The 23416-nt window shown below is 65.6% G+C and overlaps 1 protein-coding gene across 3 annotated transcripts; it reads right to left on the reverse strand.

Annotated features, from left to right (window-relative positions):
• Positions 1-27: 27 nt before the first annotated feature.
• On the reverse strand, positions 28-22701 carry SH2D3C (SH2 domain containing 3C). 3 transcript variants are annotated; one of them, XM_013198687.3, is made up of 12 exons: positions 22573-22701; positions 20247-20871; positions 16087-16126; positions 6195-6323; positions 5508-5956; positions 3959-4083; positions 3102-3673; positions 2751-2866; positions 2417-2588; positions 1596-1707; positions 705-911; positions 28-581 (listed from the first exon to the last, which is right to left on the reverse strand). In XM_013198687.3, exons 1-12 carry the CDS (start codon positions 22616-22618, stop codon positions 406-408), a joined length of 2769 nt encoding a protein of 922 aa, XP_013054141.3. In that variant the 5' UTR covers positions 22619-22701; the 3' UTR covers positions 28-405. The 3 variants fall into 3 exon arrangements, with proteins under 3 accessions (XP_013054141.3, XP_047911368.1, XP_047911370.1); XM_048055411.2 differs by lacking the exons at positions 20247-20871; positions 22573-22701 and adding an exon at positions 19239-19495; XM_048055413.2 differs by lacking the exons at positions 16087-16126; positions 20247-20871; positions 22573-22701 and adding an exon at positions 11765-11971.
• Between the last annotated feature and the right edge of the window lie 715 nt (positions 22702-23416).

Raw genomic sequence — 23416 nt, forward strand, 5'->3', positions numbered from 1 at the left:
AGGCGCCGCAGGGAGCAGAGGCAGGAGGGGAGCATAAAAGTTTATTGTGTGCAGGACCCCGGCTATGTACACGTATTTACAGGGCGGGACCGAGTATGTACAGCAGGGACTGGCCGTCCCTCGCGAGTCTGTACAGCGAGGCGCGGCCGTGGGAACGTATTTACACGGGGCACCGAGGGCATCGAGGGCTGGACGGAGAGGAAGCCGAAGGGCGAAGCGACGGGCACCACGCGGTCATGGGCGCTGGCCTGCCCGGGCGCTGTCCCCGTCCCTGTGACGGCACTGCGGGACCCCTGGCCGGGGGTGAGCGGCAGGTGGGACTGCGGTGGTTGCGGTGGCTCCTCTCTGTCCCCAAATTGCCATCCTGCGCCCCCCGCGGAGGGGCTCCGCAGCGCACAGCGCGGGTTACAGCTCGCTGAAGCGCACTGCCGGCTCCAGCTTGTGGGACAGGGCGGTGAGGACTTTGTCGAACTTCTCGTAGCGCTCGGCCTGGCTGCTCTCGGCCCCGCGGCTGCCCCACAGCAGCCGCAGCTGGAACTCGGTGCTGAAGACCTCCAGCAGCTCCGCTCGGCCCTGGAAACCTGCGGGGAACGGAGAGTCAGCGCCACGGGTGCGGGACGGGGACCCCGCGCCCGCAGGATGCACCGTCCAGCGCTGGGACGGCGGCAGGGGTTGAGGGGCTGTCCCCGTCCCCCCTCGCTTACCCTGCAGCTTCACCTCGGCGTTGGTGTGGTACAGCCCGCCATGGTGGGCCACCATCCGCGCCGCCTCCAGGTGGGCCATGACCACCTCCACGCCGTTGTCCGTGCTCTCCCAGGGCTCGGGGTTGTCCACCAGAGCGTCGTCCCGCTCCAGGAGGGTCACCAGGGGCATGACGTGGGGAAAGGTGGTGTTGGTCAGCGGCGGGCCTTCTGCGGAGAGAGGTGCCCTGAGCCTCTCCGGCAGGCTCGGTGGCCCCGTGTCCTCCTCGTCCCCCTTCCCCACCCGCCTTGGCCCCGTGCAGCGCTCCCACGACCACACAGCCCTACAAAGCCGCGCTGCCACCGTGCCCATGGGAGAGATTTTCTGGCTCAGCTGCAGCACAGATGCGGCTGTGGCTCTGAGGACGGCTCTGCCCGGGGCCATCACCTCCTCCAGCACCAGCCAGGCTCTTTCTGCTTGTGCCCAGGAGAGGAGCGCTGCCGTCCCCGCTCTGGCGGCCTCTGAGAGTCCCAGGGCTGCAGCGAGGAGCGGGTGCGCAGGCCTGGGGCTCTGCGTGTTGGAGAGATGAGGCTTTTCATCCTCCCTGCCTCAGACCGGCTGGTGTCCCCTCGCCTTGGCACGCACCGCCATGCAAGCGCAAGGGTTTGGCTCGGCCAAGCCGCGTCTGTGCCCAGCCACTGGTTTTATTTAGTTATGAAATGCTTCCTTGGGAAGGAAGGGGCAGCTGAGGCCAAGCGGGCCCGGCCGGGTGCCGGGGCTGCGCAGCGGGCAGGAGGGAAGTGTCTGGCGCTGCTGGGAGAGGGACGCAGCTCTCAAACACGTCCCCTCCGCGAGGCCGTGCCCAGCTGAACCTGGAAGGAGCAGGCGGATGGGATGGGAGCTGCTCTCGTTACCTTTCCCCTCGTTCAGGCTCTTCAGGAACGGCTTCAGCTTCTTTTCGTAGAGGATCGCGCCCTCCGTGTGCCGCTGCCGCAGCACCATCCAGGTCTGCTCCAGCCGCGCGATCTGAAAGGGGATGGAAGTGCTGGGGGATGGAAGTGCTGGGGCTGGGGAAGCGTAGCCCAGGGGATGCTCCCGAGGTCAGCCTGGCCCCAGCACGACGGCCCCAGCCTCGCCTGCAGCCTTGCAGCACCTGCTGCTCCCCAAAACAGCCTCTGCTGCTGGCACTCGCCGCCAAGAGGCTGCAGGGCCCTGCCCCGGCGCTGGGCTCAGCGTTTCTTCCCCTGCCCTGCCCCAGGACAGCAGCTTCCCCGCGCTGCAGCGGCCTTGAAGATGAGATGCAGGGAGGGGGCAGCCCTTCCACCTCCTTTGTGCAGGCAGGAAGCGAGACTTCCCAGCTGGGCTTGATTTAAAATTGAATTTTAATCTCCTTTCATCTTCCAAAGGGAGCAGCGCGGCCTGGAGACGCTGCTGCCACGGCCTTGAGACTGATTTGTATTGTACCGGAGGGCAGATTCATTTCCTCTCAGGAACAGAGCCCAGCACAAAACAAAAAGCCCAACCACCGAAAAAAACAATCGTATCCCGGCGGGACTGGGCTGTCTGCTCGGCGGAGGGGATGGCTCTTTCCCTTCCCTCCTTACACCCCAGCGGATGTGGCCCCGTGCCGCCGCTGGGGCATTGTCCCCGCTCCCCCGCGGGTGGGCCACCGGGGAGGCGGCTGGAGAGAAAGGGCCGAGCCCGGGCCACGAGGACGGAGGCGGCGTCCCCGTACCTGCGTCATTTCCAGGGCGTTCATCACAGCCGCGAAGCTGAACATGTTCCCCATGGTGCTCTTCAGCTCGGCCGCCAGCTGGATGGTTTTGTGCAGCAGGGCCGCCCGCTCCTCCGTGCTGCCCGTGCAGCCCAGGATGTCCACGGCGATCATGATGGACATGGTGTGGAACCTGCCGCGGGGCGAGAGGCAGAGCACGGGGCTCAGCACGGGGACGAGGCGCTGGGGATGCTCCCGCCGCCGTCCCGGCAGAGCTCAGCACCCCCAGGGGTGCCGTGTCCCCCCCCCCCCGCGTGCCGCCCCCGGGGAGCGGGGCTGTCACCCCGTGCCGTACCGTTCCAGCAGGTCGAGCCGGAGCTGGTGGCCGTGGGGCAGGGTGAGCAGCTCCATGCCAGAGCTCACCCCCATGAGCCGCTGCGCCTCTGCAGTTACGCCCAGTATCCGAGCGACCTGGCAAGAAAGGCGAGAGGCGATTAGACCTTTGTTAATCGAGGAGAGGCTGGGCAGCCTCGGGCAGCTCTTCGCTGCCACCCGGCCTCCGCCTGCCCCAGCTGGTGCGGGGAGGCAGAGCTGAGCTGGGACGCTCTGATTTTTGGGGATGCTGCGGTGCCGGGGGATGCTCTGCTCCCCTGGAGCAAACGGAGGGGTAGCGGCGCCCGTCCCTCCCACCTGGCCCCGGCCGTACCACGCAGTCCACTTTGGTGATGTGTTTGGCGAGCGTCTTCGCGTCCACCTCCGCCAGCAGCTCCTTGACCTTCTTGAGCACGGCCATCTCCAGGGGCTTGTTCTCCAGGGGGATGAGCAGGGACTGGAAGGCGGCAGGGTTGAAGGAGGAGCTCATCTCCACGGTGGGGGGCACGAAGCCCACGAAGTCCCGCTCTCCTTTCAGCCTCTGCCCTGCCTCCGCCTCCCCGGAGCCGTTCTCCACAGTCCCTCTCTGTCCTTCCTCCACCTTTAGCCTCTCCACGTAGCTCTTTGCTGGCTTGGTGTCATGAGCCGGCCGCTCCCTGCCGACGGGCGAGGTGGGGTGCAGCTGGCAGTAGTGCCCCGTGTCCGGGTCGCTGTAGCTGTTCACGGAGGGAGAGGGGGAGGCACGAGCGTAGCCGTGGCAGGGAGTGGAGTGGGTGCTGTGGGCAGGGTCCGGGAGAGGTTTGCTGTTGCTCCCCGGGCACAGCTGGGGCTCGCTGGACCTTCTGATGACCGGGGAGGCCGGGGCGATCCCGGCCGCTTGGCAGGTGTGTGGCTTTAGCCGTGTAACTGCGGGGAGCAGGAGAGAGCCTGTTAGCAGAGCCTGGAGGCGTACACGCGCCGAGAACGCCGCAGCCTGGGGTTGGGGAGCTCAGGGAAAGCCCCTGCGGCCCCAGTGGTGCCACGACAGGACCCAGCCCGGTCCCAGGAGAGCTGCATGGCCGCACTGTGGTCAGCTTCACGCCCAGGGGCTCGTCTTTACAGCCAGCTCCGTCCCCCTCCCCACATCCCTGCGTCATGCCAGTGCTGAGCTCAGCCCGAGCCGTGTCCCCGCTGTCCCCAGGCCATGCCTACCCGTGCTGTAGGCGGGCGACGTGGGGTTCTCTGAGATGGGCGACATCGGCGCGTGCAGGTCCTGGATCTGGTCCACGCTGACGGCGCAGTTGCGGATGATGTCCCTGTGGTGCGGCAGGGACACGCTGGGGAGGGGGCAGGCAGAGCGTTAGTCTGGCACTCGGGCAAGGGCAGAGGGGCTGGGACAAGGATTTACCACCCCCCCCCAGCACTGCCCCCTTCCGCTACCACCAGCAACAAGCGGAACCCTAACGAGCTCAGCTGGAGCCTGAGCTGGGAACAGCAGGGGACCTCTATAAAGCAGAGGCAGCTCTGCTGCAAGGAGCCTGGTGCTGGGGGAAAGGAGCAGGGCTTGGCTCCGCTGTGCCCCGGGGTGCTGGGGAAGGGGTCCGGTAAGACGCAGCGGGACGGTTTTCTAGTGCTGTGGTGCCTGGCTGCAAGGCGTGATGTTTTACTGATGCTGGGTGTGTTTCTCTGCCTGAGAGCCGCATGGTGGTCGGGTGAGCGCTCTCTCTCGCAATGGTTGGGAGAGGTAAACGTGCCTGGAGGCTGGACTCGGGGCCCAGCTGGCTCGCACGAGAGCAGAGAGGCGCTGCGGGCTGCGAGCTGTGGCGCACGCGCTCCCGTAGCACACCGGGAGGTCCTGTGGGGCAGCGGTCACAGCCTGACGCGTGCCGTGAGTCAGCGGTGTCGCAAGAGGTGCTGTGGTGGGCTGAGCGAGGGGAGTGCTGCAGGGAGGCAGGGCAGCTGTCCTCCCCGCGGCGTGCCTGGCCTCGAGCACCACGCGTCCGCGATGGGAGGAGGACAGGTGAGCAGCAGCGGCGGTGGGACGTTTGGGGAAATGGGAGTGGTGAGGAAAGGCATTTCCAGAAGAGCCCAGACCCATCAGCATGCGCTCTCCTGGAAGCCTGGCTGTTTCCCTCTTCCCTGCAGTAACGGCTGGTTGTCTGCTTTCTGCTGCCGTGCTCCCACCCTGCCCTCGGGCTGAGAAGGTCGGGGTGTGAGAAGGCAGCTTGGCTCTAAGGCACGCTGGGGGCCAGGCTGTGCCTGCTGGGGGTGCAGGAGCGGAGGCAGGTCCCTTGGGCTCTGTGTGGGGACCTGTGTGAGTGTGCCCTGCCTTCCCGGGCAGGGTCTGGGCACCCTGAGGCTGCCAAAAGAAAGCCTCATGAAGGAAATCTCCACCCCTCCTGAGAAGCCCAGGTACTGCAAGGTTCAGTGTGAGCAGGGGGCCTTGCAGGGCTGTGCAGACCCCTGCCAGCGCAGCTCCATCATCTCCTCTTGGCAACTCCTTGCAAATGCCCCAGTGGAAAGGGCTCTAAAACAAAACGAGCCTCCAGAAACGACCCAACAAATGCCCTCGTGGTGGCTGCGGAGGCTCAGCACTGCTGGCAGCTGGCCCAGGGGAATACCCCAGCTTCAGCTGGGTGCTGGTTCTTCCTCCTGGGCATCCGCTGGTCCCTGCCTGCGTTGGGGCAGTTCCCAAACCCTGCACCTGCCTTGTCCCCGGGGGCTGATCCCCTGCCCAGGCGGCACAGGGCCCCGCACTCACCTGGTGGGGCACCCCTCGGCCCTGGTGATCTTGTCGGCCGTCAGGCCGTCCGTCATAGTGATGCTCCTCCTCTTGATGTGCCCCCCTTTCTGGGCGGCTGGGCTGTGGGGCGCCCCGTGCTTCCCGTTGGCGAGCCCATAGCTGGCTTCCAGGTAGCGCAGGGGGAAGGTGCGGTTGATGGGGCAGTAGACGATGGCGCCGCTCTGCTCGGAGATGGCCTTGCGGTTGCCCACGTAGAAGCGGACGAGGGCGGGCACATTGTCGAAGCTCTCCTGCTCGAAGAGGTACTGGACGCGGGTGTGGCCGTCGCTGGACTTCACCGTCGCCTTGTTGATCTTGAAGTGCAGGGGCTCGTTGCGCCAGCGGCACGTCAGCACGTAGTCGCCCAGGCTGGTGAGCGAGTCGCGGATGAGGAAGTCGCCGTTCCTCTGCACGAGGCTCTCCGAGACCTGGCAGGGGACGAGGCGGCGGCTCAGGCACAACCCCGCTGGGTGAACCAGGGGGGCAGGCGTGGACGCTGCCCCACGGTTTTACCCCGGGGCATCAGCTCGTTCCCCTCACCCCCTGCTCTGGGTTTCGGGAGGGCATTCCCCACAAAACCAGGCAGCTTGGGGCTAGCGAAGCCTTTGCCTGGTGGCTCCGCGAGGCCTGGGGGCGCTGGGAGCTGCCCGCCCTCCCCGTCCTCACCTCCCGGGGGATGCGGCCGTGGTACCAGGCGTGGCTGCGCAGGTCGGTGCTGCTCAGCTTCAGCTCCTCTTCCAGCTCCTTGTGAAGCTTCTCCGGTGACGAGTCGAGGATGTATTTCTCCTTGGAGAACTGTACGGGGGGGGGGAGAGAGAGAGAAAATGTCAGCCAGGGCCCTCGCTGCACGCGTGGCAGCTGCTCCCCCGGTGGGTGTGTGTGCGTGGGGTAAGGTGGTCAGGTCCTGCCACTGGGAGCACTTTTGGGGGGTCTCCTGGTGGCGTGTCCCCGTTGTGCCTGACCAAGCTGTCCCTCTGCCCCAGCTGGGAGCTGAGTGTGGCTGGGCAGGCCCTGCCCCAGCTCCCTGCCGGCACATCTCCAGGGCATTTCACCATGGGAAATGCTTCTCCAGGAGGAAACCCACGCTGTTCTTCCTCCTGCAGACAGCCGCTGTGATTTCCCCTCTCCGAAGGGTTAACTCGGCTGTGTTTAGCCTGACGGTGGCATGAATAGTAATGACAAATGTAAAGGGAACCTTCTGCATCGAAATGAGCTTTTACCAGCACTGGAGCACCTGAGCCTGGAGGATGCAATTTGCCTCCTCCCTTCCCCAGGGAGATAAGGATGGCGTCACCTCTCCCTCGGCTGCGGCCGCGCTCCCTGCCCGCCACCGTGGCAGGAGCGTTCCCCGAGGGCAGCCCCGGCCACCAGCGGGGCTGCTGCTCGCTTGGGGTTCACAAGATCCCCCTATCATGGACAGGGAAAAGAGGGGGACGTGCGTGCCACCAGCACAGGGCAGCTTGGACGGGGTTAGTGGGGTGCCCGAGCGCTGCAGGCTGCCCGGCTCCTCGGCTCCGCGGTGCCTGTTAGGGCAGGGCGCTGCTGGCGCCGGGGAGGACGGGCACGGGCTTGAAGCCGGTGCCCGATGGCACCGCTCTGGCACTGCTGCGGCAGTGCCGTGCTGCTCCTGGACCTGCTCAGAGCCGACCCTTTGCCAGCAGCGGGTTCTGCGCCCCGAGCTGCCTCCCCCTGCTCCTCCCGTGGCTGTGAGCAGGGGCAGGTGTGGGGAGCAGCACCGTGCTCCCACCCTGTACCCGCTGTTCCAGGACTCTGCCGAGTCCCTCAGCAGGTTTCGTCCCTTCCGTCCCACACCTCGAGGCAGCCTGACCCCAGCTCGGGGGAGCTGCTCCGTTCCCTGGTGTAGCTGCACGTACCAGCCAAGGTGGGGGCAGCGGTCCTGCCCCAGGGACGCGGCTCCAGCCCGGGGAGGTGGGAGGAGGCTGGGAAGGAGCCGTGCGGCGGCCCGAGCTCTTCAGGGCTTGCCCTCACCAGCCTGGACCTGCCTCTGTTCCTCCCGTTCCAGCTCCGAATGATTAAAACAGTGCTGGGGCGGCGGAGGCAGCCCTGGGGCGGCGGAGGCAGCCCGTGGAGGTGTTAGGGACCTACTGGTGCGTGCCCCTCTGCCCTCTGTCCCCGTCTCCAGGGAGGGCCCTGCTTGCTGGAGCCGCAGGGACCCGACCGGGCGACACGGGGGTCACATCCTCCTCAACGAGCGTCGCGGGGTGCTGAGCGCCTCCGCTGCCCCGGGGCCCTCGTGGAGACAAAGCTTCTCGGTGCTGCTGAGCCCTATTAAAAATAAATGGTAGCCAGCGGGGCTCCGAGGTCCGGCTGCCTCCTGGGGGGCCGAGGCCGAAGCAGATGCCGTTCCTATGACAACTTCTCCTCCGCCGCCGAGCAGCCCTCGCTCAGCACCCGTGGCCGGGGGTGCCCCTGTGCTCAGCACCTCCCCGCGGCGCTCGGGGCTGAGCTGGGAGCGGTTTGGGGCTGGTGCTCCCCCCCGCCCCCCCGCTGCCCCGAGAGAAGGGATTAGCAGTTCCCTGCTCTGTCCTACATCTGGGTTTTCCCCCAAATCCTCCCCAAGCAAATGCGCAGGATAACGAACGCAAACCCGGCTGAGCAGTGCCCGGCGTCTCCAAGCCCGGATTTGGGCAGCAGCCGGCTGGTGTCCGTGCCAGGAGGCAGGTGCTAAGCTAGCACGGAGGCTCGGGAGAGGAGCGGGAGGCTTTGCATCTTGCGGACGGGGGAGCGAGGGCGGCCGCGAGCGCAGGGAGCTGCGAGCCGCCCCCAGCCACGTGCAGGGCACCATCCCTTCGGCCGCTCGGCTGGGCAGCGCGGTCCCACCTGGCGTCCACGGCCACCGAAAAGCCACCGCCTGCAGCCAGGGCGGCAGCAGCAGTCTGATGCGCGGGGAGGAAGCCCTCTCCTTTGGTGCGATGCGGCTCTGGGGACCGGTCCTCGTGCTTTGAATTGGCTTTATTCTGCTCCGCTCGGTAGCGTGTCTCGGAGGAGGCTGACGGGCTGCCAGCTGGCCGGGCGCCGGCGAGGCACAGCGAGGCAGCCCCGGCCGGCCCGGAGCTGTCGGGAGCGTGTAAGCGGATGTCTGAGTGCCGAGCTGAAAAGGGCACTGCTTGACGCTCTCAGCTGTGCCAGAAGGACATCAAAAGATGTTCGGCCCGATGCGAGGTCTCGCATGCTAGAGGGCTGGCTGCGGAGAGACGCCTGGGCTTCCACTAACGCCCAGCTCGGGCGCGTGGTGCTGGCCTCCTGCTCGGAGAGCCCCGACGCCTCCTCCCGCTGAGGGGGAAGAAACGGGGCCGAGAGCGGTTCCCCAAACCGGCCGCACCAGACAAACCAGCTCGGGAGCTGCCAGAGATGATGCCAAGCTCTGCCTGAGGAATCCCAAGCAGCAGCCAACGTGGTTTGGCTGGAGAAAGGAGAGCTCCTCTGTCACGTTCGGCACCCAGACAGGCCGTTTCACGGTCCTGGGGCTGCGGGATCCTCCGGAGCAGCCGTGCAGTGGGGGCAGTGCTCACCGGGAGGGGATTCCCTGGGCTCTCCATCCCTGCTCACTTCCTTGACTCTACCTGCTGCTTTCTTGGCAGAGGGAAGCATCTTTGGTCCCAGCTGCTGGGCAGGGACTGGAATTGGCAGCCAAAGGGCGAGCTCTGGGGGGATGGAGGGTGCTGACAGCTGTGGTCTGTGTAAAACAGCGGCTGTTGCTCTGCCTGGTGCAAGGAGAGCTTCAAAGGCTGGCATTTGGCTTTCTCTCCTCGCAGAGGTACTCTTACGAAACAGGAGTGACTTGCAGCCTGCTTTCCAGCTCCCCCCTCCCAAACCCGAAGGAGCCGCAGCTGAACATGAAGTCAGCCTGGAAAGCGAGGTGTGCGGCACCCACCCCGCCCTGCGATAACATCTCCTGGCTAACCTCAGGGCACAAAGCACAGCTGCTCTCCCTCTCCTTCTCCTGCTGCGTGCCCCACGTTGGGACCCTCACTGGGGAAATCCCAGCCCCTGCTGCAGCTCTTTCACCCCAGCTCCTGCTGCTGGAGCAGATGTGGGGCCTGGGAAGCACAAGTGGGAGAGAATGGAGTAAGGAGCCACTTGGAGCAGGTGCATGGGGAAAGCCCCAGGATCACCGGAGTCTCTCTGTTCTCCACTTAGCTCTGTACCTGGCAATGGGCTGCTTCACAGCGGAGTATTTCAGAGCAAACATCCTTGCTGAGACAGCCAACGCCATGGCAAACCCAAGAATTGCTCCGCTTGCCTGGTGCAGGGCTGCTGCATGACCTCCCCGTGTGCCCGAGAATGGCCAGGCCATCCTGAGTGACCGTGACGGGGGAAAAATCCCACTGCAAACACCCCCAGGTTGTCGTGGGCTTGCTCCTCACCCACGTACCCTGGTGTGAACCAGGTGGTCTTACTGATCTTGATGCCCATATGGAAAAGGACCCGTTCGTCTCTCTGTATCGTCTCGCAATGACTCTGGGCATCCAAATGGCCTCTCGGGATCTTTGCCCTGGCACTCACAGCCTTTCTTAGGAGTGCTCCTGGCCACCCAAAGGCTCTCCTCTCTCGTCTGTGCTCCTTTGTGGCAGCTCTGGAGCAATTACGCCTGGCTGGCAGGGGTGGGGAGCAGCTGGGGGGTGCTGGCTGGGAACATCTGGGTGCCGTAAGGTGGGTCAAGTGCCCCAGGTTGTGCTGCGGGGTGGTGGAGCGCACCGCTGCCCTGGGGGAGCAGGTCTCCGGCGCAGCGACGGGGCGTGCGTGTACACACATTTCCATCCATCTATATATTACTTATCTCACTCTGAGACGGCGGTGGCCGCTGCTGCTGCATCCCTTTTCGGAGCTGCTATTGGCCAGAAATGATGTCAGTGCTTCCCAGGCTGGGTGCACTGCCATTGGCGGTGAGCAGGGATGCGGCTGTCAGCTGGAAGCGCTCCAGTCATTCATGGGGACTTCAGTGTGTGTTTGCTGGGCACACTTGGACACAAATAGACGGTGAAAGATCTGGCAGAGCCAGGTGAGCGCTCAGGGCTTCGCTTTTAACTCTTTCTGGGGCTGGGATGGAGTGCCCTTCATCCCCTCCCGCATCCCAGGCTCCCACCTGTCTCGCCCTTGTTCTGGCAGCAGCTCGCTGCGATGCTCAGCCCCAGGACTGCTGCGTTAGGGCACGTCCCCCGGTGCTGCTCGGTGGCTTTTGGACAGCCAGGAGAAGCTCTTCTGCTTTTTCTCTCTTCGCCCCCACTAGCGCTCAAAATCCCTGGCTTTGCACTGAGATCAGCAGCAATCATGACAAGACTTGAAATGCTTCCTCTGGGCTCTGTCTTACCCAGCATAATCTCTACAGCTCGGCACCTACCTCCCCGAGCGGGAGTACTGGATAAGACTGCCAGCTCTCTTGGCTGCCAGCTCCGGGCGCTTCTCACCCTTTTTAACTTGCAGCATGCCGGTAGCTCTTGCTTCAGATCGGAGCCTGCTTGGCTCTTGCAATCCTCAGCACCTTTGCTCAGCGTTCTCCCTAAGCAGGTAAATGAGGGAACCGGTTTCTGGTGCTTTGCCCCTCCTCAGCCTGTGCAAATGCCAGAGTCCAAAAATAGGACACCTCGCCTTATGCCAGCGGTGGAAGTGCCACAGGACAGGTGACAGATGGAGCCCAGCTTTCTGTAGCCACCACGGCCGAGCCTGTGCAGCGCAGCGCACACAGAGACCCAGGCCGGAGAGCTGCGGGTCCGTCTGGGCTCCCTCTCTCCTCGGTGCTTAGCGGATGCTCCCGGAGCACCTTTGGAGACGTGCTGCCTCTCGGAGGAAGCCAAACGCTCCCTTCCACGAGGTCTCCTGCAGGCAAGGGCTCCCTTCAGCGATGCTGGTGCTCGCGGTCCCCCTGACAGAAGTGCTGCTCCGGGGCTTCGGCTTCAGCTCCGAGCTACACCCGGCGTCCGGAGGGGATGCCGGGGGCAGCGCTGGAGCCGAAACCAAAGCACCTGAGCAGGGAAGCGCTGGAGGCTCAGGACACCAGGGCTCTCACGGGAGGCTCGAAACCTCATGTGAGCCGTGCGGAGCCCCACGAAGGGCCGGCGAGCGGCCGCAAGGTCAGTGCCGTCCCCGCGAAGCCCCCCTCGACCCCGCAGCCGCCTGCGGCCGGGCAGCGCGACCTCCCCCGGGGCACCCCGGGGGACCTGGCCGAGGGGATCCCGGCCACCCCCCGCCTTCGTTGTCCCCGCCGCCCGGCTCACCTGGACCTGCATGAAGGAGCCGCGGTAGAAGCAGCAGGCGGCCGCCGACAGGGCGCTCCACAGGCTGCAGCGCTCCGTCATGGCGCGGCGCGGCGAGCCCGGTCCGGGCTGACCCGGCCCGGCCCGGCCCGGCCCCGGGCTGCACCTCCGCTGCCACCGCCGCCGCCGGGCTTCAATTTCAGCCGCTTCCCCGATTACCTCATCCCTTGTCGGCAACGGGAGGCGGCACCGAGGCGGCAGCTCCGCCCCGGCCCGCCCCGCCGGGACCCGGGGCCGCCACAGCGGCCCTCAGCGGCACGGGGAGCGGCGGTGCCGAGGGGGAGCGGCGTCCCCGCAGCCCCGGAGGGGAGCCGGGCTTACTGAGGGGAGCCGGTGGCCCTGAGGGGATCCAGCTCCGATCAGCCATGTCCTGAGGGGAGCTGGTGGCCCTGAGGGGGGCCGGTGTTCCTGAAGGGATCCAGCCCCACCATGTCGTGAGGGAAACTGGGTCTTCTGAGGGGAGCCAGCATCCCTGAGGGGATCGGGCAGCCCCGACCAGCCACGTCCTGAGGGGACCTGGTGTTCCTGAGGGGATCCAGCCCCACCGTGTCCTGAGGGGAGCAGGGTCTTCTGAGGAAATTGGGCAGCCCCGATCAGCCGTGTCCTGAGGGGAACCAGTGTCCCTGAGGGGATTCAGCCCCACCACGTCCTTAGGGGAGCTGGGTTTTCTGAGGGGAACCAGTGTCCCTGAAGGGAGCTGGCACCCCCCAGCCCCCCCATACCCTGAGGGGTTCCCCCAAGGGAGCTGGCACCCCTCATCTCCTCACCCTAACCCGCCTGCCCTCCCCAGCGACACACGGGGTCAGGGACAGCCTCGGTCCCTCCTTTACCTCACCCCCATCCCTCCTCACCCTGCCCGTCCTGGTGCCGTCCTTTCCGGGGAAGACGCCGGTTCCTGCCCCACGTGGAGGCAGCCGGCTGCCTGCTTCCCACGTAGGCTGTCTCCAAGTTGCGTTTAATTAAGGCTCCGCTTCGGTTTAATTAAGGCTGCGGTTTCGCAGAACGGGATGCACGAGGCGGCACTGATGGCTCCAAGCCGTGTGCCAGCCCTGCAGCCCCCTGTCACTGCAGCCCCCTGCTGCTCCACAAACCAGCCCTGGGGGATCAGGGCCCGTGTCCCCGCTGTCCCCTTTGCTTGTCTCAGCAGGGACCAGGGTGATGGGAGCCTTTGTGGGAGCAGCTGGGGGACACAGGACCCGGGGTGCTGGCACAGTGCTCCCATCCCTTCATGCAGCTGCGCTGCCCTCGCCCCAGAGCCGATCTCCATCGGCGATGTCCCCTGCCACGCAGCTTTGCTGCCCAGCTTTCCCTGAACAGCTGCGCTTCCCGCAACTAACGACAGAAATGGGCAGAGATTTACGAGGCTGTGCACAGGGCAGGGAACCTGCACGAGGGGACATGACAGTAAATCCTGTGCTGTTGCTCTCCGGGCAGTAAGGCCTAAGGAAGGAAGGAAGAAGGAATAATCCTTGCTCCCAGCAGAGAACAACTCCAGTTAGCGAGAGCCGTCCTCAAAGCGCGTCCCTGTCCGAAGATGCCTCCTGGTGCGCCTCTGCTCAGCGACGCTGCGAGCTCAGAGGTGTTCCTGCTGCCACCCGCACGGCCTCTCTGCTAATTAATTCAGACGAGCCCCTCGCATCCCCAGGCGAGGAGGAAGCAGGCAGGGCTGATGAGATACAGGTCTCCAGAGCGGCTCCTCCACACAGAACAAAGAGCTCGAACATGCTCGCTGGGCCCGCGCTCTGCCCCTTCTGTTGTAGGGGAGAGAGGAGCCGGGAGGGTAGCGCCTGGTTTTAGGATGGCGCTGAGCAGCAGAAGGAGGAGGGCAGAGCATAGGGTGCAGGGTGGCGGGTGCCCCCGCACCCATAGGTGCCTGCAGCCCTAGCGGGAGTGCAGGCGCTCCTCTCCCCTCGCAAGGGGCCGAGGGACAGAACAGATGGCAGCACGTGGGGAGACGGCGCTCTGCAAGGATCCGAGGGTGAATCACACGCCGGCAAAGGCTTCTCCTCCGCAAAGGGCTCGGCTGCTTCCCTCCTGCGGCGGATCCAAGGCTCTCCGCTGACGGAGCGAGCTGGAGCTGTGCCTGTGCTGCCCCTTCACAGGCGCGAAGGGAAGCTGAATCCCCCGTCCGCTCGCTCGCTGGGACGCACGGTCAGCTTTATTGGCAGCAGCTCCCCCAGGGTGTAACGGGGTTTTGCAGCTCCCTGCCTTCCCCTGTGCGAGGGCCAAAGCTAAGCTGGGGCTGCCTGGCAAACCCCGCTGGAAGCTGAGCAAATGGAGCCGGGATGCAGATCCCCCAGGCAGTTTGGGAACATCAGCCCTTAGGCTATTATTAAAGTGTGTTAATTACCAAGAGCTTATTGATCCTGGCTGTCTGCCCCTCGCTAGCTCCTCCGTCTGGCGTTGCACCTCTAATCACGGCAGGTTTGGTGAGGTGAGCGTTGTTCCTGGCCAGTTTCTTGCTGAAGCCCAAGGGCTGATGTTTGTGCCCACCTGGGCATTGTGGGCACAGATCTGCCCCTGATCTGCCCTGAGCCTTTGTCTGTGAAGGCTTTGCAGCTCGTTCTCTCCCTCCCACATCCTCTCTCCTTCACCAGCACTTTTCCTCCTGTCCTTTCTCCACTCGCCCCTCTCTGCTCGTTTCGCTCCCAGCCACGAAGCAGGGAGCTCTTTGGGTGCCAGGTCCCAGCCTTGCTCCCAAGCGATGCCGGCACAGCGGCCAGCGGGCACCCAGCCACCCCGATCCCCGCAGGGCTGTGGGCTCCCCGCCAGGCACGGTGCCTGCAGTCAGCCGGAGTGCCCCCAGCATCTCGGTCGCGCACACTCCAGCTAATTACTTATTTGACTAAAATAGCTGCTGTCGCCGCAGCCATCAGTTGCTTCCGTAGCTCACGGGAAGTGGTGTATAAATCACACACACTGCCCATGGGCTGCATCTGCACACCACGGGGACGAGTAAGAGCTAAAGGCCAAACAGATCAGGTTTGGCATCTGCCTGGACAGCGGGGAATTCTCCTGGCTCACCGAAAACGGCTCGGATTCTACAGGCAAAGCCATACCCATTGCTCCACCCCCGTGTTGTCTCAATCCATTAACTCACGAGCCATAAAATTTGCCCACCTCCAGGCGCGCACACTGATAGAGCAAGGGGAAACACAGCAAGGCACCCGCTCCACTGCCGCGCTGCCCCCCTGCCCTGGCAGGCCTGGTGTGTGCGGGCAGGAGCAGCCCTGTGCACCGCAGGAGCCTCACCGCTCCGTGCACATCGCACCGACAGCAGGTTGAGCTCCCACCCGAGCAGCCAGTCTGCTCGTCCCGCGCTGCCAAAGGAAAGTAAGAGGGGAGGGAAGTCCCACCGGGGTGGTCGCAGTGCTGGGGGTCAAAAAGCCACGTCTGGCCCCGTTGCCCAGAGGCTGCGGGCTGTCAGACCCAGCGGGGCGACCACCGCTGGGCGGAGCGGGGTCCAGCCAGCTCCCTCCAGAGCCCGTCGGTCGGTGCCAGCACAGTTCTCATTTCTGTGTCTGGCTGCGGCTGTCAGAAAGCCCTAAGTCCCAAAGATGAAGGCTCACTGCTCCGTTTACACCGCCCAAGTGGGGCTCTTCAAATCCCTACTCAACACCCAGCGGCATTTTGCACATTAAAGATGTCCCAGTCAAGCAACTGGCCTCAGGACGCTCCGTCCCTCCTCAGACAGACTCCCTTTTGCTATTGCGTGGCAGCAAATCGCCCTCTGGGCAGGTTTTCAGTGCCCCAACCCCAAAACAGTCAGCACCCCATGGCCATCACCCTGCTCCTGCCCAGCGTGCCAGCAGCCTCCTGCAGGAGGGCCGGCTCTCCTCCAGAGCCAGGCGCCTCGCTAATGAATTTCTGGCCAGACATGAAGAGTCCTCAGGAATGTTAATAGTTTGCTGGAGGATAAGCAAGAGATTTGGAGAGATTTACACCGACTTTCATGTGACAGCCACGAAAAGTGGCTCAAACCCTTCCTTTCCTACGTGGGGGCGGCGGGAGGAGGCAGCCCCTGCGTCCGCGGCGGCCGCGAGTGATGGGGAGCGCGAAGCGCAGGCAGCTCCCCAGGGAGCAGCGGCGGGGGGACCGTGCACGGCTTGTGCCTCGCCTGCCGTGCTGTGTCTGGCAGGAAATGTCTTCCGAGGACAAAGAGAGGAGGTGGTGGGATGGGGGCGCAAAGCTGAGCACAGGACCTGGCCGGCCCTGGGGCCGCTCTCCCCCCGCTGCCGCTGTCCCCTACCCAGGACAGGCTGCGTCCGCGCTCGGTGTCTTACCTTCACGTATTCGCTGCCGGACTCCAGGCCATTGTGGTGGCTAGAAGGAAAGGAGAAAAATAAAGATGTGTAAGTAAAGGGCAGCAAGTCGTGACGGCCAGGCTAAGGTGGTGGTGGCACAGCGGGGGTCTGTGCTCCACGAGGCTGTGGGTTTGGGGAGGCTCCAAGGGCCCCCGTGCCCGCTCCTGACGCAGAGCTTAGCCTCCCTAATGTGATTGGGGAAGAAAAGGGCCTTTTTTTAAAGGATCTCTCCCCAAATCGGCTTGGGACCGTGTGAGCAGAGCTGGGGACAGCCAGCAGCCTGGCTGAGGTCCCCGTGGGTCATGGTGCCGGGGGCGCGTGCCAAAGCAGGGCCCCGTGCCCCGTGCCCTGGCAGAGCTGCGGTCCCACTGGGCGGTTTTTGGGACACACCGCCCGGCCGTTTCTGATTGTTTCTCTGTAGCTTTGTGCAAACCCACAGAATCAAACCGTCGCTGAAGCCAGGGTGATGTCGGGTCTGAGACTGCACTAGAAGCTCCCCTTCTTCTTGGTGACATGTTCACTCTTGGCCCTACTGACAACCAACCCAACAGCCCCGAGACACAGCTGGGACACTTCTTTGCCGTTCTTTCCTGGGGGACGCTGAATGCCCTTCTCCTTCCCGAGCACGTAGCACTGCTGTTAGTGCTTTTTGTTCCCTTGTGGGCTGAGGTGTTTGTCTGTAGGGGTGAGCCTGACGGAATCGAGAGCGAGTTCGGGGGTAGAGAGGCCATAACAACTGAGCTGGGATGTGCGACCCTGAGGTCTCATCTTTCTGAATAAAATACAAAAGTCCAGACTTCTTTAAGCAGAACCCAGCACCCATCGCCTCCTAAATTCCAAGCTTCGGCACAGACGTCCCATTACCCACCGAGATCGCCCTCCTGGGCACGGGGCCGTGGCCAGGACAGGCGGCTGCAGCTAAGAAATAACCAAACCCGATGGCATCACAGCCCCGGGACGTCCCTTTCCGTCCGGGAGCCGCCCCGCTCCACCTAGCGCTTGCAGCCACCCGCACCGCCACGGCTGGAGCCCGCCTGGCACTGGGTGCTGCTGGGGTCCTGCACACAGACCCCTTCCCAGGGGCCAAATCCTTCCTCTGTGGGCTCCCTCCTGGTTGGGGCCACTGTCTGGTGGCTCAAAAATCAATCAGTCCAAAAATAATCAATCAATCGATCGATCGATCGAGCCCCCTGGGAGCTGCAGTGCCCGGCACCACGCGAATCCCGCTCCTTCCCCAAGCCCACCCTGCTGCAGTGGCTCGGAAGAGGAGAAGCAGAGTTGGAAACCAAGGGGGGGGAAAAAGCTAGAGGAGCATTTCTGGGGGGGGGGACGGGGACACAGCTGCTCCGGGCAGCTGCGGGCTGCCTGCCCACCCTGGCGTTGCCTCTCCAGCCTGTTTGCCTTTCACACGGCCGCAGAGAGCGCCTGGTGCTGCGAGAGCCGTGAGAAAAACCGGCAGGAGGACGGGGGCCTCCGGGCAGGAAATCGGGAGCATGAGAGCAGCTGGGAGACGCTGCGAGGGCTGGCGGCGAGGGGGGGGCCTCGTGCTGGGGACGGGCAGCAGCTGCGGCTGGGGGGGGGGGGTTGGAGGCCGGGGGCCGCAGCCCCCCTTGGCTCCACACATTCCTGGAGGAAACGGCATTTTTGGGGGCAGCCGAGCGCCTGGGAGAAATTCCAGGGCTGCCTTTGGAGCGCGGCCGCAGCCGGGCCGCTGGGACTCGGAGTTGCCGCTGGTGTTTCCGCGGGGTGCCCGAGCCTTTGGGGCTCCGGGAGGCAGCGTGGTGACACGCAGACGTGCCAGGCGCTGCGCTGGGGACCGCCGGGGCTGGTGGCGTGGGTCCAGCCCCGATTTGGAGCCCAGGCTCCGCTCAGCTTTGTACGCCGGGGCTGTGCGCCGAGGGAGCCACGTCTGGGCACCTGGTGCCTCGGTTTCCCCTCCTTCGAGCCCCTCGGTGCCGGCCGGGTTTGTTGGTGCCGGCAGCGCCCTGCCCGCGCCCCGCGGGAAGCGGCATTTCCCGTGCTCGGAGGGAAGTCGAGTCACGTCCGCCCTGCGACCTGCATGCAGGTCACCTCCCGTGAGTCACCGTGTCCCTGCCGCTGTCACCGCTGCTCCTGTGGGGCCACGGCACCGCCTGGCTCCGAGCAGCCCCGGGGCTGGGCGCTGCTGCGCTCCCCGTCCCAGCGATTCCCGAGGGGGCCCGATCCTGCAGGGAGCTTCTCGGGTGCGTGGGCAACCTCAGCCCGCCCTGCCTCGGGGGCCTGCGCTCAATCAGGAGGCACTGGAGGTTCTCCAGGGGTGGAAAACATGACCAAGGGCCACGCTTGTCCCCTCCGTGGTCCCTTAGCACGGGCACTCCCTGTTCTGGGCAGCTGTCCCTGTCCCCCCCCCGTGTCCTGGCGGGGAAGGATTGTCCCTGTCCCCGAGGACGTGCGCAGGAGGAAGGGCTGGGGAGCGGCACTGCCCCGGTCCTGCTTCCTCCCGCCTGTCCTACAGCACAGCCCGGCCGCGGGGACGGCTCCGGCACTGCCTGGGCCACACGGCCGCTCCCTGAGCCCCGAGCGGGGCACAGAGGGGCAGCAACACCCCGGCGCCAAGCCCTGCTCGGGTCACTCTTGTGCCTCAGTTTCCCCAGCAAACAGCACGGCTGTGGTCATCATCGGTGCGGCCCCAGATGATGCACAAAGGCGTTTGGCGCTCGAGTTTTGGGGATCCAAGCCCCCGCTCCAGCACTCCCCAGAGCCCAGACACACGGGTGACCGACGCACGTCCCCACGCCGCTCGGCTCCCGCCCGCCCTGGTCTGGGGGCTGATTTCTGGGGAAAAGGGGGGGTGCCCTCCGCGGGGGCTCCGCGCTCGCCCGAGGATGTGGCAGCACCGCCTGCCCCGAGCCCCCAGCCCACCGAGCCACGGGGCCGGCCGCAGCCCCCCGCCGCTGCGTCCCGGCGCTCTGTCCAACTGCGGTTTCGGCAGCCGCAGCCGATGCGCTCGCTCTTTCCATCAGCAAACGCCGGGGCCTTGGCGGCTCCGACAGCTCCGCGTCGAGGCTTTGTGCGCCCCGAGCAAAGCCCTTTCCCAGCCTCTCCCTCCCCGTGCCCTGCGCCGTGCCGGGGTGGGGGGGCCAGATCCTTACCTGCCCTGCCCCAGGGTGGGAAACCTCCTGCCCACCGCTGTCATCGGCCCCGCGTGGCTCGGCGAGCGCCTCTGCTCCGGGACGGGGAGAAGCTCTGGAGGGTGCTCCCCTGCCTCGCTCTGAGCAGGGACGTGGGGCGCGGGCGGCGGCGGCGGACCCTCCTCCTTCCCGTCCCAGCCCTCCTCTGGCCCTCCCTTCGCGGCCGGCAGGAATGTGCAGCCGGTTCCCACCGCCAGCACGAATTCCTCTTCCTCGCCCCGCTCCTGGCACCGCGTGAACCCCCCCCCGCCTCTCCAGGATGAGCCCCGCGGCACCACGGCGGCGGTGCTGGGGGAAAAGGGGATTTGGGGCCGCCAGGGTGCAATATGGGAACCTGGGTCGGGGCTGGCATGACGGGACGTCGTTACGGGGGGAAATTCGGTGTCCTCTGGCAGTGCCCCCAGTCCCACACTGGGGATGTGTTTGACCCCTGTGCCCAGACACCCAGGTGACAGGCGAGGCTAAAAATCCCTCTCACCCATTTTGAGGTGAAAACCCTCTGAACAAGCCAATTCAGGAGGGCTGAGGCCCCCAAACCATGGAGAGGGGTTTTACTGGCAGGGGAGGGGATTGGGGCTGGGGTGTTTTTGGGATTGCCCCTGTGCCTGGACAGAGGCAGTGCTGCTCGGGTCAGGGATGGAAGGGGAAGGAGGGACGGAGCGGGAGGCTCGGTGCAGGTCGCAGCGAGCCGCGGCGCTAGGACAGAGCCGCCCGCAGGACAAAGGGACAGCCGGGTCAGGGGAGGCCGCGAGGTGTTTCCACCCCATCCGGAAACAGGAGGGAGCAGAAATCCCACAGGAAACCTCGCTCCCGCAGAGCCTCCGAGCCAGGCCGTGGTGTGCTCGGGCAGCGCTGCCCCGCCGGCCAGGTGCATCCCGTGGGGACCCCGCTGCGTCCCAGCCCCTCGTCCCGCCTGGGGAGCACAAAGCGGGTCCGGCAGAGGGCAGAGCACAGCTGATGGGGCCCTACCTGTCTGGGGAGCTCTCGCTGGGGCGCTCTTGCCCCTTTCCCAGCAGATCCCTGGCAGTGGTCTCCGTTCCTGGTGCAGGGCTGGGGGCTGGTCTGGGGCTCGGTGCCTCCGTCCTGGGGCAGGAGATGTTCCCTGCGGGCTCCTGGTCCACCCCGGCCATCGGTGCCATCGGGGTGTGGGAGGGCAGAGCCTCTTCCTCCTCCTGCTCTGCTTTCCCAGAGGCTGAGAACGGGTCTGCGCCAGCGTCTGGGGTGCCAGGAGTCTTGGGGGACCCGGGGACGCTCACTGGGGTTGTGCTGGGCATCTTGTCCCTGGGGCTCCCTCTCTCCCGGCAGCTCTGGGTACTCCTGCCTTTGCCTGGGCTCTTCCCCACCTTGCCCGGGTTCTGCCTGGGCATGGTGCCCATGTGGCTGTACATGTCTGACGACCGGGCGTAGGGGCCGGGGCTCTTGGGCATGGTGTTGAGATCATCCTGGGTGCTGCTGAAGGGCTCCTCCAGGAAGCCGTGGGGAGGCAGACCCCCTTCCCCTGACTCGGAAGAGCTGGGGGCCACGGCCCCGCGCCGCAGGGTGAAGGAGCGGGGGATGCTGCTCAGGCTGCCGAAGCCTTTGAACTTGAAAAACTCTGGTGAGGAGAGAGGAGAGAGGGGGAGATGAGGGGTGGGCACGGGCACCGCGCCGTGGTGCAGCCCGGTGTCAGCCCTGCTGCACTGCACCCCGCTGGTCCCAGCGCAGCGTTATGGCCGCGTGGCCTGCGGCATATGCGATGCTGCTGGGGGCTCTCCAGGCCCTGCAGCTCTCCAGGCTGAGAGCCAGGACACGCTGCGCTTGCCCCAGAGGTCCCGGACTTGTGGATGTGCCCCGTGTGCACGTCGTCACCAGCACAGAGCAGGATCCGGCCACCGGCTGGGCTCGCCAAGCAGCGCTGGCTGCGAGCAGGAGGCAGCCTCCTGCCTCCCCACTTCCTCGCTCAGCCCCTCGCAGCCTCACTGCAGCTCCCCGGAGCCACCTGCAAGCGCCGAGCGCTCAGCGGTTGCCGGAGGAGTATTTATAACCCTGGCGGGCGGCTCTGCGTTTCGCACCTCGGCGCTGCGTGCCACTGCAGTGCCGCCCCGGCTGCGTTGGTGCAAGGGTGGCTGCGCACAGGGCAAACGGGGCTGCAGCCTCCCTGTTGCACAGCAGAGCTGCGCTGGTGGAGTCTCGGTTTGCTGGGTGCTTGGGGGTTTGGCAATGCTTACATTATACGGTGGGGCCCTGCAAAGCCTCTTCCCCTCCGGGTTTGCCGAGGCAGGAAGCTGCTCGCTGCAGTGGCACCGTGTAAGGAGCCTGGGTGCTGGGGGGCTCGGCCCTTGGACCCCACCTCCTGCACAGCCTGCAGGGTGCCCCCGCCACCAGACGGGGCAAGGGGGCTGCAGCAACCCAGAACCGCTCCTGCAGAGCTGAAACCTCGTGGCCTGGGCTCTGTTAACAACAATACTGCTTTGGGTTAAAGATCCCCTCGGTGTCCGAGCATCCTTTGCGTTCGGGGCTGCTGCGGGGTGGAAAAGCTGGGGACCTTCCCGATCTCCCTGCTTTCCACCACGATGGAAAATCCCAGCTCAGCCGGGGCCGTGGGAGATGGGTTTTGCCCAGCCCCTCGCGCAGCTCCCAGGGGAGCGGAGGGGCTGGCCTCCCACCGCGCCGGCATCGGCACGTGGAGGCCGAGGAATGCGGAGAGCAGCAGCGAAGGCCAGCTCCTGCTCAGCGCGGGGCCGGCGATGTGCAGTCCGCTGGAGCCGCCTCCGAGGGCTTTGGGGAAAACCCGAGGTCTGTGAGAAAGAGCACAGCTCCCTCCCAGCGGGCACCACCGCTTCCTCTGCGCCCAGCTCCCAGCGCTTCGGCCCCGAGCGCAGCTCCATCAGTGCGGATTCACCCCCAGCCTCCATCCCGAATCGCTGCTGCAGGAGGACCCGGAGGGGTCCCGGACACCCCCAGCCGCAGCTTTCACCCCCAGCCACACAGCCCGGTGAACGCTCCTTGAAAGATGTGATTTGGGGAGCAGAAATCCCCAGTGGGGTGAGAGTGGGGTTCACCCCCATTGGGTGCACGCTGGCACCCAGTGCATGCAGACTGGTCCCAGTCCCAGTCCCAGCACCTGACCCATCAGCACCAGGGCTCGACCCAGCCCTGGGGACGTAAAACCCCAGAGCCCCTCTCATCCCCAGCGAGTTTCCTGATGAAACCTCTTGCTTACGAGAGGTAACCGTGCTCGTGCATCCCCCCCTTCAGGGCCAGGCTGCCCAGGTGAGCACCCAGCGCCCGCTCTCGCCGTCCCCCGGTGACTTACTGAATTTCTTGAAGCCCCCTCGTTTCTGGCCCTCGGCCATGGCCATGCCGGGCGGAGGCTGCGGGGACCGGGAGGGACAAGTTTATAAACTTGAAGCCCGTCCCTGCCCGCTCCTCCCTTCCTGTCCCCCCCCCTCCGCCTCTCACTTGATCTCCCGATCACTCAGCGCTTCCTCCCTGCTGCTGTCATCTGCTCGCGTGGCAGACCGCTGTCCCCGCTGTCACCACCGAGCCCTGGTACCCGCTCACTGTGGTCCTTGATGTCCCCACATTCTGCTCGTCCCCGCCCGGCTGCTCAGGAGCCACCCCCGGGACACTGCTCTGGGGGGGCTGCCCCGAACCCCTGGGTGCCAGCCCCACGGACTGCGGTGCCAGCCCTGCGGGTGACGGCCCCCCCTTGGATGTTGGTGGTTGGACCGGGTGATCTTGGAGGTGTTTTCCAGCCTTGTGACCCTATGGTTTTATGCACGAGGCTCAGCGCCTGCCCTCATCCAGCCCCTGGACGGTGGCTTCGTGCCCAGCAGGAGCCCCCAGACCCTGCTGCTCCCTGGGCTGGGGGCGCTGGAGCGGGACGAGGGGATGCAGGCGCAGCAGGGCGCCACGGGGCCGTCTCCACCCGTGTGTCCCCGTCCCTGTCTAGCCTCGGTGCTTCCCGCTGTGTTCCCCACTTTGGGTAGCAAACGACCCCAAATAAGCCACACAGTGCGGGCAGCGGCACAAAACCCGTCCGTGTCTGCTGTGGTTCGTGCTGCACTGGGACGGGGGCTTGCGATCCCCACCGGGGCCCACCACCGAGCCCCCAGGGAGCTGAGGGACGGACGGAGGGACCACGGCGGCACCGCGGA

This window comes from Anser cygnoides, chromosome 20, assembly GCF_040182565.1.
Source record: "Anser cygnoides isolate HZ-2024a breed goose chromosome 20, Taihu_goose_T2T_genome, whole genome shotgun sequence".
NCBI classification, from domain to species: domain Eukaryota; kingdom Metazoa; phylum Chordata; class Aves; order Anseriformes; family Anatidae; genus Anser; species Anser cygnoides.